The sequence below is a fragment of the Psammomys obesus genome, unplaced genomic scaffold (genome assembly GCF_907164565.1).
Source record: "Psammomys obesus unplaced genomic scaffold, mPsaObe1.curated_primary_1811, whole genome shotgun sequence".
NCBI lineage: Eukaryota > Metazoa > Chordata > Mammalia > Rodentia > Muridae > Psammomys > Psammomys obesus.
This window is the reverse complement of record NW_026586463.1, coordinates 5,886,913-5,901,874: the sequence shown is the minus strand read 5'-3', so window position 1 is coordinate 5,901,874 and position 14,962 is coordinate 5,886,913. Positions and strand designations below refer to the sequence as shown.

Here is a 14,962-nt window from a genome sequence, read left to right as displayed (position 1 = left end):
ATCTATCTATCTATCTATCTATCTATCTATCTATCTATCTATCTATCCTGAGGCACGATTTTTGTGTAGCTTTGGCAGTCCTAGAACCCACTATGTAGAAGGCCTAGCTAGCCTCAAACTCACAGAGATCTGCTTGCCTCTGCTTCCTGAGTGCTGGGATTAAACACACGTGCCACCCTGCTTGTCTTGACTTAGAACCTTAACACAAAGCAAACTAAAAGGGTGGAGTTAAGTCAGAGGGTCAGGGTGCATCACCAACAGCTGCCTGCTTCTCTGCTGCTGAGGGAGATTCCTTTCAGGAAGGGTTCTGTCAGGGAATGTAAGAGGAATGATAGAATGCCATCATTTTTTGATTCCTGGGGAGGGAACAGGTCCAGGCAGCGATCATCCCTGGTTGTTTGCATCGAGAATGAAAGGCTGCTAACAAGCTTTGGGTGCTCTGTCATCAGCTGGCCTTGCACACAGTCTGTCTTAGAAACATACCGAATTACAAGCCTTTTGGGTGTCTTTGTTCTCTTAGGTTTGTAATTTATTCTACTTTTTAGAATATGTTGACAGCAGTAACTTCACTTAGGAAATTTATAGTCCTAATTCCCAAACTTTTAATAAAACTTTAAAAATTGGAACAGTTCAAATGTTGGTCCAAATAGATTTGAATATCTGAGTCCTCATGAAGTTACCTCTTACCTTCAGCAACTGTCAATACAAAGTGATTGTCAGTCCTCTTTTTTCTTTTTTCTTTTTTTTAAGGCAGGGTCACACTATGTACTTTTAGTGGCCTGGAACTTACCATGTTGTCCATGCTGGCCTTGACTCTTGCCTGTGACTGTACTGAGATTAAAGGTGTGCTCTTCTCTCTGATCTCTCTTATGTTCATACTTCTTACCTTTGCTGATTATGTTAAAGCAAATCCTAGATAAGATTCCAGTAACATCAGTTAGCCAGCCTATTCACCTGCCTGTCTTCCACCCATCCATCCATCCATCCATCAGTCCTTTCATCTAGGACATTAGGGTTTCATGTGGCCATTATAGTTTTAGAGTTGATGTTTAGCTTGAACCTCTGATCCTCTTCCCTCTGCTTCCCATGTGCCAGGACTACAGGTGTGTGCCACCACCCTGGGGACCTTTTTGCCCCCTTTCTACTTGTTTGTTGAGCTAACAGTTACTTTCATGTAGCGTATTTTTAAAAAAGAGGACATTTATTTATTTGAGATGGGGGGTGGGGACGAGTCTGCCACGGGTCACATATGGAGGTCAGTAGAGGACTAACAGAAGTTGGTTCTCTTCTTCTACTGTGTAGGTCTTGTGTAGACTGAACTCAGGCCTTCAGGTTTGGCAGCAGGTTTTACCTGCTGAGCTGTCTTGTTAGCCCCTCTTGTATGTAGCTTTTGCTACTTGTATCCCCACATGTTGTTTAACATATTCTTTTGCTCCACAGTCGTCTTCTCCTGTGTTTCTTATACATTTGTAGTTAGGTATAGACGTGGTCACGTTCAGGTCATGTGCAATGGAAGAGGCTATGAGAAGACTACTTCCTGGATGGTACTGTGTGTCTAATACAACCTCATATCAAGAAGACAACATCTGGCTGTCTGTGTGCATGGTTGGATTGATGAGTGAGCTTTTATAGCTCTTGGGCAGCCTTCCTACTCTCCGTGTGAACAGCTGCTGGTGACCGCAGTCTAGTTCCACTATTTTCCCAGAACTTACAGAGCAATAGCATTCTAATTCTATCACTTCGTTTGCATTCCTTAGCTGTAATGCTTCTGTAAAGAGAAATGTCCTCTTTACAGATATAACCACTTGTTATATCAAAATATGCTTCATAGAAAGGGCAGTCTTAAGTTTTAATGACTTCCTCTTTTAAAAAGCCTGCATTATGTACTCAATTTTTCTTTATATCATATTTACTCGTTGTTACCAGATTAACTATGATGGCATCTTTTTGGTTACTTCATTAGAAATACGAGAAAATTCTGGGCCTGAAGAGGTGGCTCAGCATTTAAAAGAACACTGGCTGCTCCTCTAGAGGACCAAGGTTCAAGTCCCAGCACCCACATGGCAGCTCACAAATGTCTGTAACTACCGTTCCAGAGCATCCATCTCACTAGGTGTACATGTGATGCACATATCAGTGCATGTAGGCAAAATACCCATACACATAAAGTAAAATAAATTTAAAGAAAAAGAGATAGTAAATCATTTATGAGGTGTAGCTTAGGAAAAATCTGTGATTTGTGCTACAGTCCAAGAAGGTTATAGTATATGTAAAGCTGGCATGGAGTTCAATGAAGGTTTACAACTAGCTAAACATTTATTAGCAAATTAATAGTTGGAGTAATAGATTCTAGAAAGATTTTGTACAAAATACCAATCTATTTATTTTTTTTTTTCTTTATAGCTCTTGGACTTCTTGGATCAGCATCCCATTTCATTTACTCCTCTAATTCAGAGGTCACTGGAATTTTCTGTAAGCTATGTCTTTACTGAAGTTGGTGAAGGCGTCACATTTGAGCGATTCATTGTCCAGTGCATGAATCTTATTAAGATGATTGTCAAAAATTATGCTTACAAGCCATCCAAAAATTTTGAAGGTAATACTCCACTGATACACTTTTTAATCCAAGTGTGGTATAATTACTGTTTTGATACAATTTTCTTGGAATTCATTATAGTCTGGAAAACAAACTTGCTGGTATGTGGAATGAGAAATACTTTACAATTTAATTTGTGAATACTGTTTCTTTTTTAAAGATTTATTTATTATTTATACAGTATTCAGTCTGCATGTATACCTGCACGCCAGATGAGGGCACCAGATTTCATTATAGATGGTTGTGAGCCACCATGTGGTTGCTGGGAATTGAACTCAGGACCTCTGGAAGAACAGCCAGTGCTCTTAACCTCTGAGCCATCTCTCCAGCCCCTTGAATACTGCTTTTTAAAAAGTGAAATCATTTATATTTACGGAGCTGTCTTGTAGCACAGTAGGTGATTTGAAACTTACATAATTTAAGAATTGTATTTCACAATAGCTATTACAGCTCCTGTTGTACTTATTATTTAAGGGTGAATTGATTGTAGACAAGGCTGAATTGTATGCTGTGTTATTGGAATGCTTTCATATGTAGCTGTCAAGACCAATGATGAAGTCTTGTAGGGAGGAGGAAAGGAGAGGGCAAGAAGGAGATACTTGGGAGGAATAACGGTTATGTATAAACTGTAGTGGTTAAGATGAGCTGGATTCATGTATTACAGACAAGGGAAGAATACTTTTAAAATGTGTTCATAGTAAATACAAAGAGATTCATGCCCACATATTCTTTTCTGCTGAAAGTATATTCTTTATTTCAGTTATATGATCCAGCTTAAAGGGAACAGGTGTATTCTTAACTGGGAAACTTTATTTTTTTCTAGATAGCAGCCCTGAAACGCTTGAAGCCCATAAGATTAAGATGGCATTCTTCACCTATCCCACGTTGACAGAGATATGTCGACGATTAGTCTCTCATTATTTTTTATTAACTGAAGAAGAACTGACCATGTGGGAGGAAGATCCAGAAGGCTTTAGTAAGAATTGGTTTTTCAGTTTTCACATGACTTGTCACTCTCTTTCATTAAAAAAAAAAAAAAAAAAATAAGTGTTTGAATGATGGGAACAAAACATGGCATTAAAAAAAATTTATTTATTTTATGTGCATTGGTGTTTTGCCTACATGTATGTTTGTGAGAGGGTGTCAGGTCTTAGAGTTACAGACAGTTGTGAGTTTCCAGGTGGGTGCTGGGAATTGAACCTGTGTCCTTTGGAAAAGCAGTCAGTGCTCTTAACTGCTGAGCCATCTCGCCAGTCCCCAAACATGGTATTTTAAATATAGCATTTCTGATCTTGTCTTCCTCCTCTGCCCGCTGTTTTATTTATTTATTTTGAGGTAGGGTGATACTGTGTAGCTCTGGCTGTCCACCTGCCCGTTTCTAGCTGTATGCATCACTAGCCCTAGCTATAATCTTGGCTTTTAAAATTCAGTTTGGAGTTTCAGTGCTCAAGTTGGCTGGTGTATGCTGCTGTACATTTCTGTTTCTCTCATTCATCCTTTTGAACAAAGTGAGAAGTAGAAAATGGTTTTTTTTCTTCTTCTGAAAAGAGACCTTTAAAGGACAGCCAGGGCTACACTAAGAAACACTGTCTCAAAAAAACAAAATAAAACACCAAAACAAACCCAAAAAGAAAGAAAAAAAAATAATAGCTGTTCTTATGTAGTTCAGAATGAAAATATAAAATTACCTACTTATCAGGTCAGTTTCTAGTCTGTAACTATATATTTGTATATTAATTTTTATGTGAAACTATAGGTGCTTTGTATTGAACTCAGGCCTCACAAATACCGAGCATGTCTTCTACCCCAAGCCTATTTTTTAAAATTACATTTTATTATCAGTGTATATGTGTCCATGTGCCTGCACAGTTAGAGGTTTGTTCCTTCTACATGCTAGGTCTTAGGGATGGAACTCTGCTCTCAATCTTGGCGATAAGCACCGTTACCATATGAACCAACTTGAATGCTATTTTCCTTTGTCTCCATATTTCTTAACAGTTCTGTCTAAATTTTGTGCTTGATAGATAAGTAGCAAAATTCTGCCAAGATTCGTGTTCTAGAAAAGAAACCTGTATCTAATAAAATGTCTGTGTGAGGCTGCAGAGATGGCTCACTGAATAAAGTGTTTACCACGAGGAATGTGGGGACCAGGGCTTGGATCTTTAGAACCCATGTGGAAACACAGGGACGTAATGGCCCACTTGTAATCCCAGGGTCCAAAATGCAGAGATAGCGAGTTAATTCCTGGAGCAAACTTGTTCGCTAGACTCGCCTAAATGGGGAGCTCGGGGCCAGATGAGACCTGCTTCACTGTGTAAGGTGGACAGTTATTAAAGAAACCACCTGATAGCAGACCACCTTGCCACACACGCTACACTTGTATACACTTATGAACACACATAACACTGAAATTTGCATGCATATGTGCACATACACATCATACATATCATACAGTGCTTCTGTGTGAATCCCTATGGCTGCACCCAGACACAGGGGGCTTTAGCCTCTTTAGGCTTTGGTTACATACACATACTTAGTTGCACATACAGAGATATATACAAAGTTACACTTTTGAGGACATTTGTCCTCTCTGTTACTACTTAGTAGTTACTTTAAGCTATTTAGGAAATGGAATATTACATTGAATAGTGCATCTTCTTTTTTTTTTTTTCCTAACTAGAAACTAATTTTTTTCTTAATTTCAGAGTGTGTGAATGAACTTTGAATGTTGAATCCTTAGAGCTTTCTCTGTTTGTTTGTTTGTTTATTTTTTCAGGGGTGTTTTATTGTAAGTCCTAAAATACTTTACTTGAACTTTAAATATACAAAGTAAACGTATGGGAAGTATGACCAGTTTTAGCTTGAGAATCATGACTGCAACCATCACAATGATTTTCACGTTGTTACAGTAGTGTGTTGTGTATTGGCAAGTGCAGGAAGTTTGGCGTTCTTCCACTAAGAACTTCTTTTTTAACCTATAATTTTTTTTTTTTTCCTGGAAAGCAAGAGTGCTCATAAGGAAATGAATGAGCAATTCATGGAGATTTTAAATTACACAAATGTGGTTTGTAGCTGCAGGAAAGGAATCTATGTAATCTGTTTTCAAGGACGTGCATCTAGTGTTAGGTTTTCAGACAATTCAAGAAGTGTTATGCTTTTGGAATGATCACTTTGGTGTTTCTGGAGAGCATCATTTGTCATGTTTTTAATTGCAGCAGTGGAAGAAACAGGAGGAGACTCTTGGAAATACAGTTTGAGGGTGAGTATTAATGGAAGGAAAGCACTAGAGTGTTGCTGAAGAAGCCACACTTTGAGTTGGACAGAGTTAACTGCTTGTAATTGCAAACGTATTCCAGAGAAAGTTAATTGAATTATGGATTTACTCTGAAGTTTTCTTTTTATTAGGATGGGGATAGTGGACTGTTACTTTCTTTGTTAATAACTTGCTTGAGAAATGATTATCATTGTACAAATAGAAAACATTTAAATGAAATCTGCCACTTTTGCACTGGAATGATCCCTTTTAGATTTTTTTTTTTTTTTTTTTTATAAAGTTCTTTTTGATACCTTGCTGTTTTCTCTTTGGTTGTTTGGTTTGATTTTTTTTAAGGCAGGGTTTTTCTGTATAGGCCTGCCTGTCCTGGAACTTGCACTGTAGACCAGCCTGGCCTCAAACTCAAAGAGATCTGCCTGCCTCTGCCTCATGAGTTCCAGGACTGAAGGCATGTGCTGCAACCACCTGGCTTGATCTTACTTTAAAAATTTTTTTTAAGTTTATTTTACATATATGAGTGCTCTGCATGTACACCTGCATGCCAGAAGAGGAGGGTGCCAGATCCCAGGATAGATCGTTGTGAGCCACCATGAGGTAGCTGGGAATTGAACTCAGGACTTCTCGAAGTGCAGACAGTGCTTGTAGCCATTGGCTCCTTCTCCAGTCCTTGATCTTGCTTTTTAAAATAAAGTATTTTTTAAGTGTTTAACAGTTTTACACACCAATTTAGTAATATACTATATTACTCTTACCACTTAATATGATCAGCTTATTGCTTTCAGTTACAGGGTACTTTTAAAACATATTTACTGACAATGTGGAAATATTTTCTTTAGGAATATTTGTAAAATGAGCTTATTAAGCTGTTCTTTGTTAATTTTTCTTTTTACATAACTTGCTAATTTTTGTGTGTTCTGATTTTTGGGAAGATGGGGTGGGGTGATTGGATTTTATAGCGTAGAACAGGCTAGCCTTGAGCTTGAAAAGTTATGCCTGCTTCTGCTCCTAAGTTTGGGATTAAAGACATGTGCCCACTACTGTACATAGCTGTTTTTGTTTTTTTTTGTTTGTTTGTTTTGCTTCTATTTTAAATAGTTTGTTATTTAGAGACAAGGTCTCACCATATAATCCTGGCTGGTTTGGAACTCACCATGAAAACCGGGCTGGCTTTGTTCAGAGAGCTTCCTGCCTCTCCTCTCAAGTGCTGGCATGCTCAGCAAGACTGACTGACTGACTGACTGACTGACTGATTCCTTCCTTCCTTCCTTCCTTCCTTCCTTCCTTCCTTCCTTCCTTCCTTCCTTCCTTCCTACTTTCCTTCCTTCTTCACTTACTAATTAATCAAATAATTTATATATAAAACAGGGTTTCTCTGTGTAGCTTTGGCTGTCCTGCAATGCACTTTGCAGACAAGCTGTCTTTGAACTTACAGAGCTCTGTCTGCTTCTGACTCCCAAGTGCTGGGATTAAAGGCATGCACCATTATTTCCCGGCTATGATTGTTTTTATTTTAAAGTGTGTATGTGTAGGTGTAGGTTTATGCATATCAGTGTAGTGCCTGTGAGACCAGAAGACGGTGTTGAATCCCCCTAGGGCTGGAGATATGGGCAGTTGTGAACTGCCTAGCATGGATGACTTTTAAAATTTAAGAAAATATGTATGTAGGTTTTCCTTGCATGTATTTTGTGCATTCCATGTGTGCCTCCTATCCTAGGAGGCCAGAAGTTGGTGCTGGATGCTCTGGAACTGGTGTTGCAGAGGGTTGTTACCTCCATGCTGGCAGTCAGACCTGGATTCTCCAGAAGAGAAGCAATGCTCTTAACCTCTGACCCATCTCTCAGGCCCATGACTCAGAGCTTCTCTGTTACTATTTCTCTGTTTATTTATTTACTGCTTTCAAGCTTTATTCAGTAAGCAGTTAATTTCTTTTTATTTATATTTAAAAGACTTACTTATTTTATGTTCATGAGTGTGTTGCCCATGGTTATGTATGTAAACTATGTATATACTTAGTGGACAGTAGTTTTATAGGTATTGGGTCCCCAGGAACTGAAGTTATAGTTGGTTGTGAGCTACCATGTTGGTGCTGGGAACTGAACTTGGGTCTTCCGCAAGAACAACAGGTGCCCTGAATCACTAAACTGTCTCTCTAGCTATACCTCAATACTTTTAAGAATCCAAAGAAGGATGGAAAGGTGGCTTAGTGGTTAGGAGCACTTGTTCTTGTAGAGGACCTGGGTTCATTTCCCAGTTCCTACATGAGGATTCAAAACCATCCTTAGCTCCATTTCCAGGGGATCCAATGCCCTTTACCTCCATGGGTACCAGGCATGTGGTTAACTTACATTCCTGCAGAAAAAAACATTTACACATAAAATAAAAATAAATAAATCTTAAAAATAAGATTCCAAATAACATTCTTTATGAAGCTAAATAGTTTTTGTTACTGTTTGTGTTTTTTAAAAGAAGCTTTTTTCATGGTGAAAACCAGAATTTATGACCTGCAGTAGAGGATCATAAAAACACATTATTAAATATATCAACTCTGTCCTTATTCTGTCGTTTTACTTACATATACTTGAGTTTGGCTGCAGAAAAAATTTTAAAGTACAATGAATTAAAGATTTACTTAGTACCAAATGATTAAAACATTGAAAGATTTTTTTTTTTTGTTATGAATTAACTTGTATTCCTTTGTGTTATTTTTATTTTTTTAATGGTACCAGGGCTTCATGTATGTCGTGGTATGCATCTGCGTGAGCACTGAGCCGTAACCTCAGTGGTTTTGTTTTTTAAGAAATTAATGTTTGGAAATATTTGTTTTAGAATTTGAAGAATGAGTGTTTTCTTGCTTTATTGCATTAGCCAATATAATATGATATTATTTTAAATAGGAATTTGTTCTTTTTCTCCCCTCTAGCCTTGCACTGAAGTATTATTTATAGATATATTCCACGAATATAATCAGACTCTTACTCCTGTACTTCTAGAAATGATGCAAACTCTTCAAGGTAAGTTGTAGTTTGTGATAGTTTAGTCATTTAATGTTCATTTACAATATCCTAAGTGCCAACTGCTCACCACCCTATTTCCTGGTCGTACACTGACTATGAATTTGAGAAAGACTGAATGTGTTCGAAGTCAGCTTTAATTTCAGTTTTAATATGATACGTCTTATTGTTGTAAACATACTAGCATCATTAGCAAATGACAGGTATAGTACCTGGGGAAATTTCAGAGAATGTTGTAGAAAAGTAGTCAGAAAGGCTCAAATAACAAGTTAGCCTTATAGTTAGTTATAGCAATAAGATAGAACGGGGATAGAGTTAAAAGAACATGACGACTTTTTAGTATTTGAGCACTGTACTTTATACACAATAGTCAGGTGCTAAGTAATTTTCTTTAGATTGTCAGTTTCAGGATACATTGCTCTCACAGGCTTTATTCATTCTTTACCTCAGTGCCTAGTGTGCTTCATTTTTATTTTTTTGATTGATTGCCTTGAATAGGAGAGTGATCAAAAGTATTCGTAAACTTTTAGTCTCTTTATATATAGTGGTTGCAGATCACGTGCACTTTTGGGGTACTTTTAGATTAAAAATAAAAAAAAGCCTTCAGAGAGAAAAGAGTTTCTAGGACACGAGGAGGTGGAAGACTCCTCAGACAAACCAGTCAGGACTCGCCCCTGGAGGGATGGAGGAGTATGGGAGTACATCCCCTAGAAGAACGTGTTGATGGAAACAGATGAAATGCTTAGAAAGCAGGAGGCAGTGCAGAGAGAGAACAGATTTCCCAGTTGGGTCAAGACTTGAGTAGGTGGAGATGTTAGGAAACCTGAACTCAGGATTGTGTGGAGAGAAGGAGATTCCTAACCTTTCTTGTTCTCTCTGAATCCTGTTGTATGCCAAGGGGAGAACAAGCTACACACTTAAAGGTCATTTGACCTTTGCTTATTTTTAGGTGATTGAATTACAATATACAGTTGAATTTCTTTCTGGGCAGTTACAGATTGTTAAACTTGATAATGCTCATACTAAAGTTTTGGTTTTTTGCATAATTCATTTTATTCTCAGCTTAGTTTTTTAAGCCCTATAGCAAAAGGCAGATGTGTGGGCTGGTTTTCTGTCTACTTGATACAACGTAGAGTCATTTAGAAAGAGGGAACCACAATAGAGAGAATGCTGACCTATGGGCAAACCTGTGGTAAATTTTCTTGATTGATAATTTCTGTGGGAGGGCCCAGCTCACTGTGCTAGTGGTCCTGTGTGCTATAAGTAAGCAGGCTAAGCAATTCATGAGGAGAATGCCAGTGAGCAGCACTCCTCAGTGGTCTCTGCTTCTGTTCCTGTGTCTAGGTTGCTGCTTTGATTTTCTGCACTGAATTTTCTCAGTGATGGAGTGTGACCCGAGGGTTGTAAGGTGAAATAAACTGTTAGCCCCCAGGTTACTTTAGGTCGTGGCGTTATATCATAGCAACAGACAACAGACTATTTAGGTTATATTCTTATTGGTTGCTATCTGCTGTTAAGTTTTTCAATGAGTTTTCTTTATTTTTTTATTAATTATAGTTTATTAACTTTGTATCCCAACTGTAGCCCCCTCCCTCATCCTCTCCCAATGCCACCCACCTTCCCTCATTTCCACCCATGCCCCGCTCCAAGTCCACTCATAGGGGAAGACCTCTTCCCCTTCCATCTCACCCTAGTCTATCAGGTCTTATCAGGACTGGATGCATTGTTTTCCTCTGTGGCCTAGTTAGGCTGTACCCCCACCCGGGGGAGGTGATCAAAGAGCAGGCCACTGAGTTCATGTCAGAGACAGTCTCTGTTTCCCTTACTAGGGAACCCATTTACACACGGAGCAGGATATCTCCATGTATGGTCCTTGGTTGGAGTATCAGTCTCAGAAAAGATCCCTTTGGCCAGATTTTTTTTTTCTTTCTTTCTCTCATTGTGGAGCTCCTGTCCTCTTCAGGTCTTTCTGTCTCCTGCTTCTTTCATAAGATTTCCTGCTCTCTGCCCAAAGTTTGGCTATGAGCCTCAGCATCAGCTTTGATACCCTGCTGAGTAGAGTCTTTCAGAGGCCTCTGTGCTAGGCTCCTGTCCTGTTCACTGTTTTCTCCCTCTTCTGATGCCCACTCCATTTGCCTTTCTGACTGAGGATTGATCATCTTATCCAGGGTCCTCCTTCTTGATTAGCTTCTTAAATGTACAGATTTTAGTATGTTCATGCTATATTATGCCTAATATTTCCTTATAAGTGAGTATATACCATATGTGTCTTTCTGCTTCTGGGATACCTCACTCAGGATGGTCTTCTCTAGTCCCCACTATTTTGCCTGCAAATTTCATGATTTCCTTGTTTTTAATTGCTGAATAGTATTCCATTGTGTAAATGCAACACAATTTCTGTATCCATTCGTCAACTGAGGCCTACCTGGGTTGTTTCCAGATTCTGGCTATTATGAATAAAGCCGCTGTGAACATGGCTGAGCAAATGTATTCACTTGAGTATCTTTTGGATATATGCATAGGAGTGGTTTAGCTCGATCTTGAGGTAGCACTATTTCTAATTGTCTGAGAAAGGGCCAGATTAATTTCCAAAGTGGTTGTACAAATTTACATTCCCACGAACAATGGAGGAGGGTTCTCCTTTCTCCATATCCTTTCCAGCATGTGTTGTCACTTGAGTTTTTGATCTTAGCAATTCTGGTGGGTGTAAGGTGAAATCTCAGGGTCGTTTTGATTTGCATTTCCCTGATGACTAAGGTTGTTGAGCATTTCTTTAAGTGTTTCTCTGCCGTTCGATATTCCTCTATTGAGAATTCTGTTTTGCTCTGTACCTGTTTTTTAATTGGGTTACTTGATTTGTTGCTGTTTAACTTCTTTAGTTCTTTATATATTCTGGACATTAGCCTTCTGTCAGATAGAGGGTTGGTGAAGATCCTTTCCCAATCTATAGGCTGTCATTTTGTTCTGACGACAGTGTCCTTTGCTTTACAGAAGCTTTTCAGTTTCATGAGGTCCCATTTATTCATTGTTGCTCTTAGAGCCTGTGCTGTTGGTGTTCTGTTCAGTAAGTTGTCTCCTGTGTCAAGAGTTCAAGGCTCTTCCCCACTTTTCCTTTTAACAGGTTTAGTGTGTCTGGTTTTATATTGAGATCTTTGATCCATTTGGACTTTAGTTTTGTGGAGGGTGATAAGTATGGATCTGTTTGCATTTTTCTACATGTAGACATCCAGTTAGACCAGCATGATTTATTGAAGATGCTGTCTTTTCTCCATTTTATGGATTTGGCATCTTTGTCAAAGATCAGGTGTCCATAAGTGTATGGGTTTATTTCTGGGTCTTCTGTTCGATTCCATTGATCCACCATTCTGTTTCTATGCCAGTACCATGCAGTTTTTATTACTGTTGTTCTATAGTACAGCTTAACATCAGGGATGGAGATACCTCCAGAAGATCTTTTATTGTAGAGGATTGTTTTAGCAATTCTGGGTTTCTTGTTATTCCATATGAAGTTAAGAATTTTTCTTTCCAGGTCTGTAAAGAATTGTGTTGGCAATTTGATGGGAATTGCATTGAATCTGTAGATTGCTTTTGGTAAGATGGCCATTTTTACTATGTTAATCCTGCTAAGCCCTGACCATGGGAGATCTTTCCATCTTCTGATGTCTTCTTTTATTTCTTTCTTCAGAGACTTAAAGTTTTTTCATACAAGTGTTTGACTTGCTTGGTTAGAGTTACACCAAGGTACTTTATGTTCTTTGTGGCTATTCTGAAGGGTTTCATTTCTCTAATTTCTTTCTCATCCCATGTGTCTTTTGTGTACAGGAGGATTACTGATTTTTTTTGAGTTAATTTTGTATTCAACCACTTGGCTGAAGATGTTTCTCAGCTGTAGGAGTTCCCTGGTAGATTTTTGCAGTCACTCATGTATACTATCATATCATCTGCAAATAGTGATATTTTGACTTCTTCCTTTCCAATTTGTATCCCCTTGATCTCCTTTTATTGTATTATTGCTCTAGCAAGGACTTCAGGAACTATGTTGAAGAGATATGGAGAGAGTGGGCAGCCCTGCCTTGTCCCTTAGTTCAGTGGGATTGATTTAAATTTCTCTCTGTTTAGTTTGATGTTGGCTATAGGCTTGCTGTATATTGCCTTTACTGTGTTTAGGTAAGTGTCTTTTATGCCTGATCTCTCCAAGACTTTAAACATGAATGGGTGTTGGATTTTGTCAAATGCTTTTTCAGCATCTAAGGAGAGTATCATGTGGTTTTTTTTTTCCTTTCAGTTTGTTTATATGGTGGATTACAGTGATGGATTTCTATATATTGAACCACCCCTGCATACCAGGGATGAAGCCTACTTGGTATCTTTGCTGTGTTCTTGTATTTGGTTTGTGAGTATTTTGTTGTGTATTTTTTCATCAATATTCATAAGGGAGACTGGCCTGAAATTCTCTTTCTTTGTTGGGTCTTTGTGAGGTTTAGGTATTAAGGTGACTGTAGCTTCATAGAATGAGTTCAGTAATGTTCCTTCTGTTTCTAGTTTGTAGAATAGTTTGAAGAGAATTGGTGTTAGCTCTTCTTTGAAGGTATGATAGAATTCTGAAACTGGCCCTGGGGTGGTTTTTTTTTTTTTTTTGGTGGGAGGCTTTTGATGACACTTCTATTTCCTTAGGTGATATAGGACAATTTAATTCATTTACCTGTTCTTGATTCAGATTTGGTAAGTGGAATCTATCAAGAAAATTGTCCACTTTTTTATTTTCAAATTTTGTGGTGTATAGCCTTTTGAAGTAAGACCTAATGATTGGATTTCCTCAGTGTCTGCTGTCATGTCCCCCTTTTCATTTCTGATTTTGTTGATTCGGATAGTGTCTTTCTGCCTTTTAGTGATTTTGGCTAAGGGTTTTTCTATCTTGTTGATTTTTTCAAAGAACCAGCTCTTGGTTTCATTGATTCTTTAAATTGTTTTATTTGTTTCTAATTTATTGATTTCAGCCCTGAGTTTGATTATTTCTAGCCATCTACTCCTCTTGGGTGTGTTTGCTTCTTTTTTTTTTTTTTTTTCCCTCTAGGGCTTTCAGGTGAGCTATTAAGTTGCTTGAATAAGATGTTTCGAATTTCTTCTTGAAGGCAATTACTGCTATGCACTTTAGCACTGCTTTCATTGTGTCCCATGAGTTTTGGTATGTTGTTCCTTCATTTTCATTGAATTCTAGGAAGACTTTAATTTCTTTCTTTATTTCTTCCCTGACCCAGCTGTCATTGAGTACCAAGTTGTTAAATTTCCATGTATGGATAGGCTTTTTGCTATTTCTGTTGTTGTTGAGGTCCAGCTTTAGTCCATGGTGTTCAGATAGGACACAAGCGATTATTTCAATCTTCTTGTATCTGTTGAGGCTTGCTTTGTGACCGATTATATGGTCAATTTTGGAGAAGTTCCCATGAGATGCTGAGAAGGCGGTAAATTCTTTTGTTTTGGGGTGAAAGATTCTGTAGATGTCTGTTAGGTCCATTTGATTCATGACCTCTATTAGAGTCATTGTTTCTTTGTTTAATTTCTGTTTTGTTGACCTGTCCTTTGTTGAGAGTGGGGTATTGAAGTCTCCCACTATTAATGTGTGGGGATCCATGTGTGGTTTCAGTTTTATCAATGTTTCTTTTACAAATGTGGGTATCCTTGTATTTGAGGCATAGATATTCAGGATTGTGATGTCTTCTTGGTGGAATTTTCCTTTGATGAGTATGAAGTATTCTTCCCCATCTCTTTTGATTAATTTTGGTTGAAAGTCTGTTTTATTAGATGTTAGAATGTTTGGGGACTCCTGCTTGCTTCTTGGGTCCATTTGCTTGGACAACCATCTTCCAGCCCTTTATTCTCAGGTAATGTCTATCTTTGTGACTTAGATATGTTTCTTGTATGCAACAGATTATTGGGTCTTGTTTACCAATCCATTCTGTTAGTCTGTGTCTTCTTATTGGAGAGTTGAGTCCATTGACATTGAGAGAGATTGATGACCATTGGCTGTTAGATCCTTTGATATTGATGTTGGCCATGGTAGTGTGTTTGTGTGCTTGGCTA

At 38.2% G+C, this 14,962-nt stretch overlaps 1 protein-coding gene across 1 annotated transcript in view; it reads left to right on the top strand.

The window, feature by feature from the left end:
- Ipo11 (importin 11) overlaps window positions 1–14,962 on the top strand; it is a 180,572-nt gene that overhangs the window by 45,430 nt on the left and 120,180 nt on the right. The window contains exons 10-13 of the mRNA XM_055601950.1: window positions 2,404–2,596; window positions 3,420–3,572; window positions 5,812–5,855; window positions 8,791–8,881. Of these exons, the coding sequence (XP_055457925.1) occupies window positions 2,404–2,596; window positions 3,420–3,572; window positions 5,812–5,855; window positions 8,791–8,881 (481 nt within the window). The remainder of the gene's footprint in view (window positions 1–2,403; window positions 2,597–3,419; window positions 3,573–5,811; window positions 5,856–8,790; window positions 8,882–14,962) is intronic.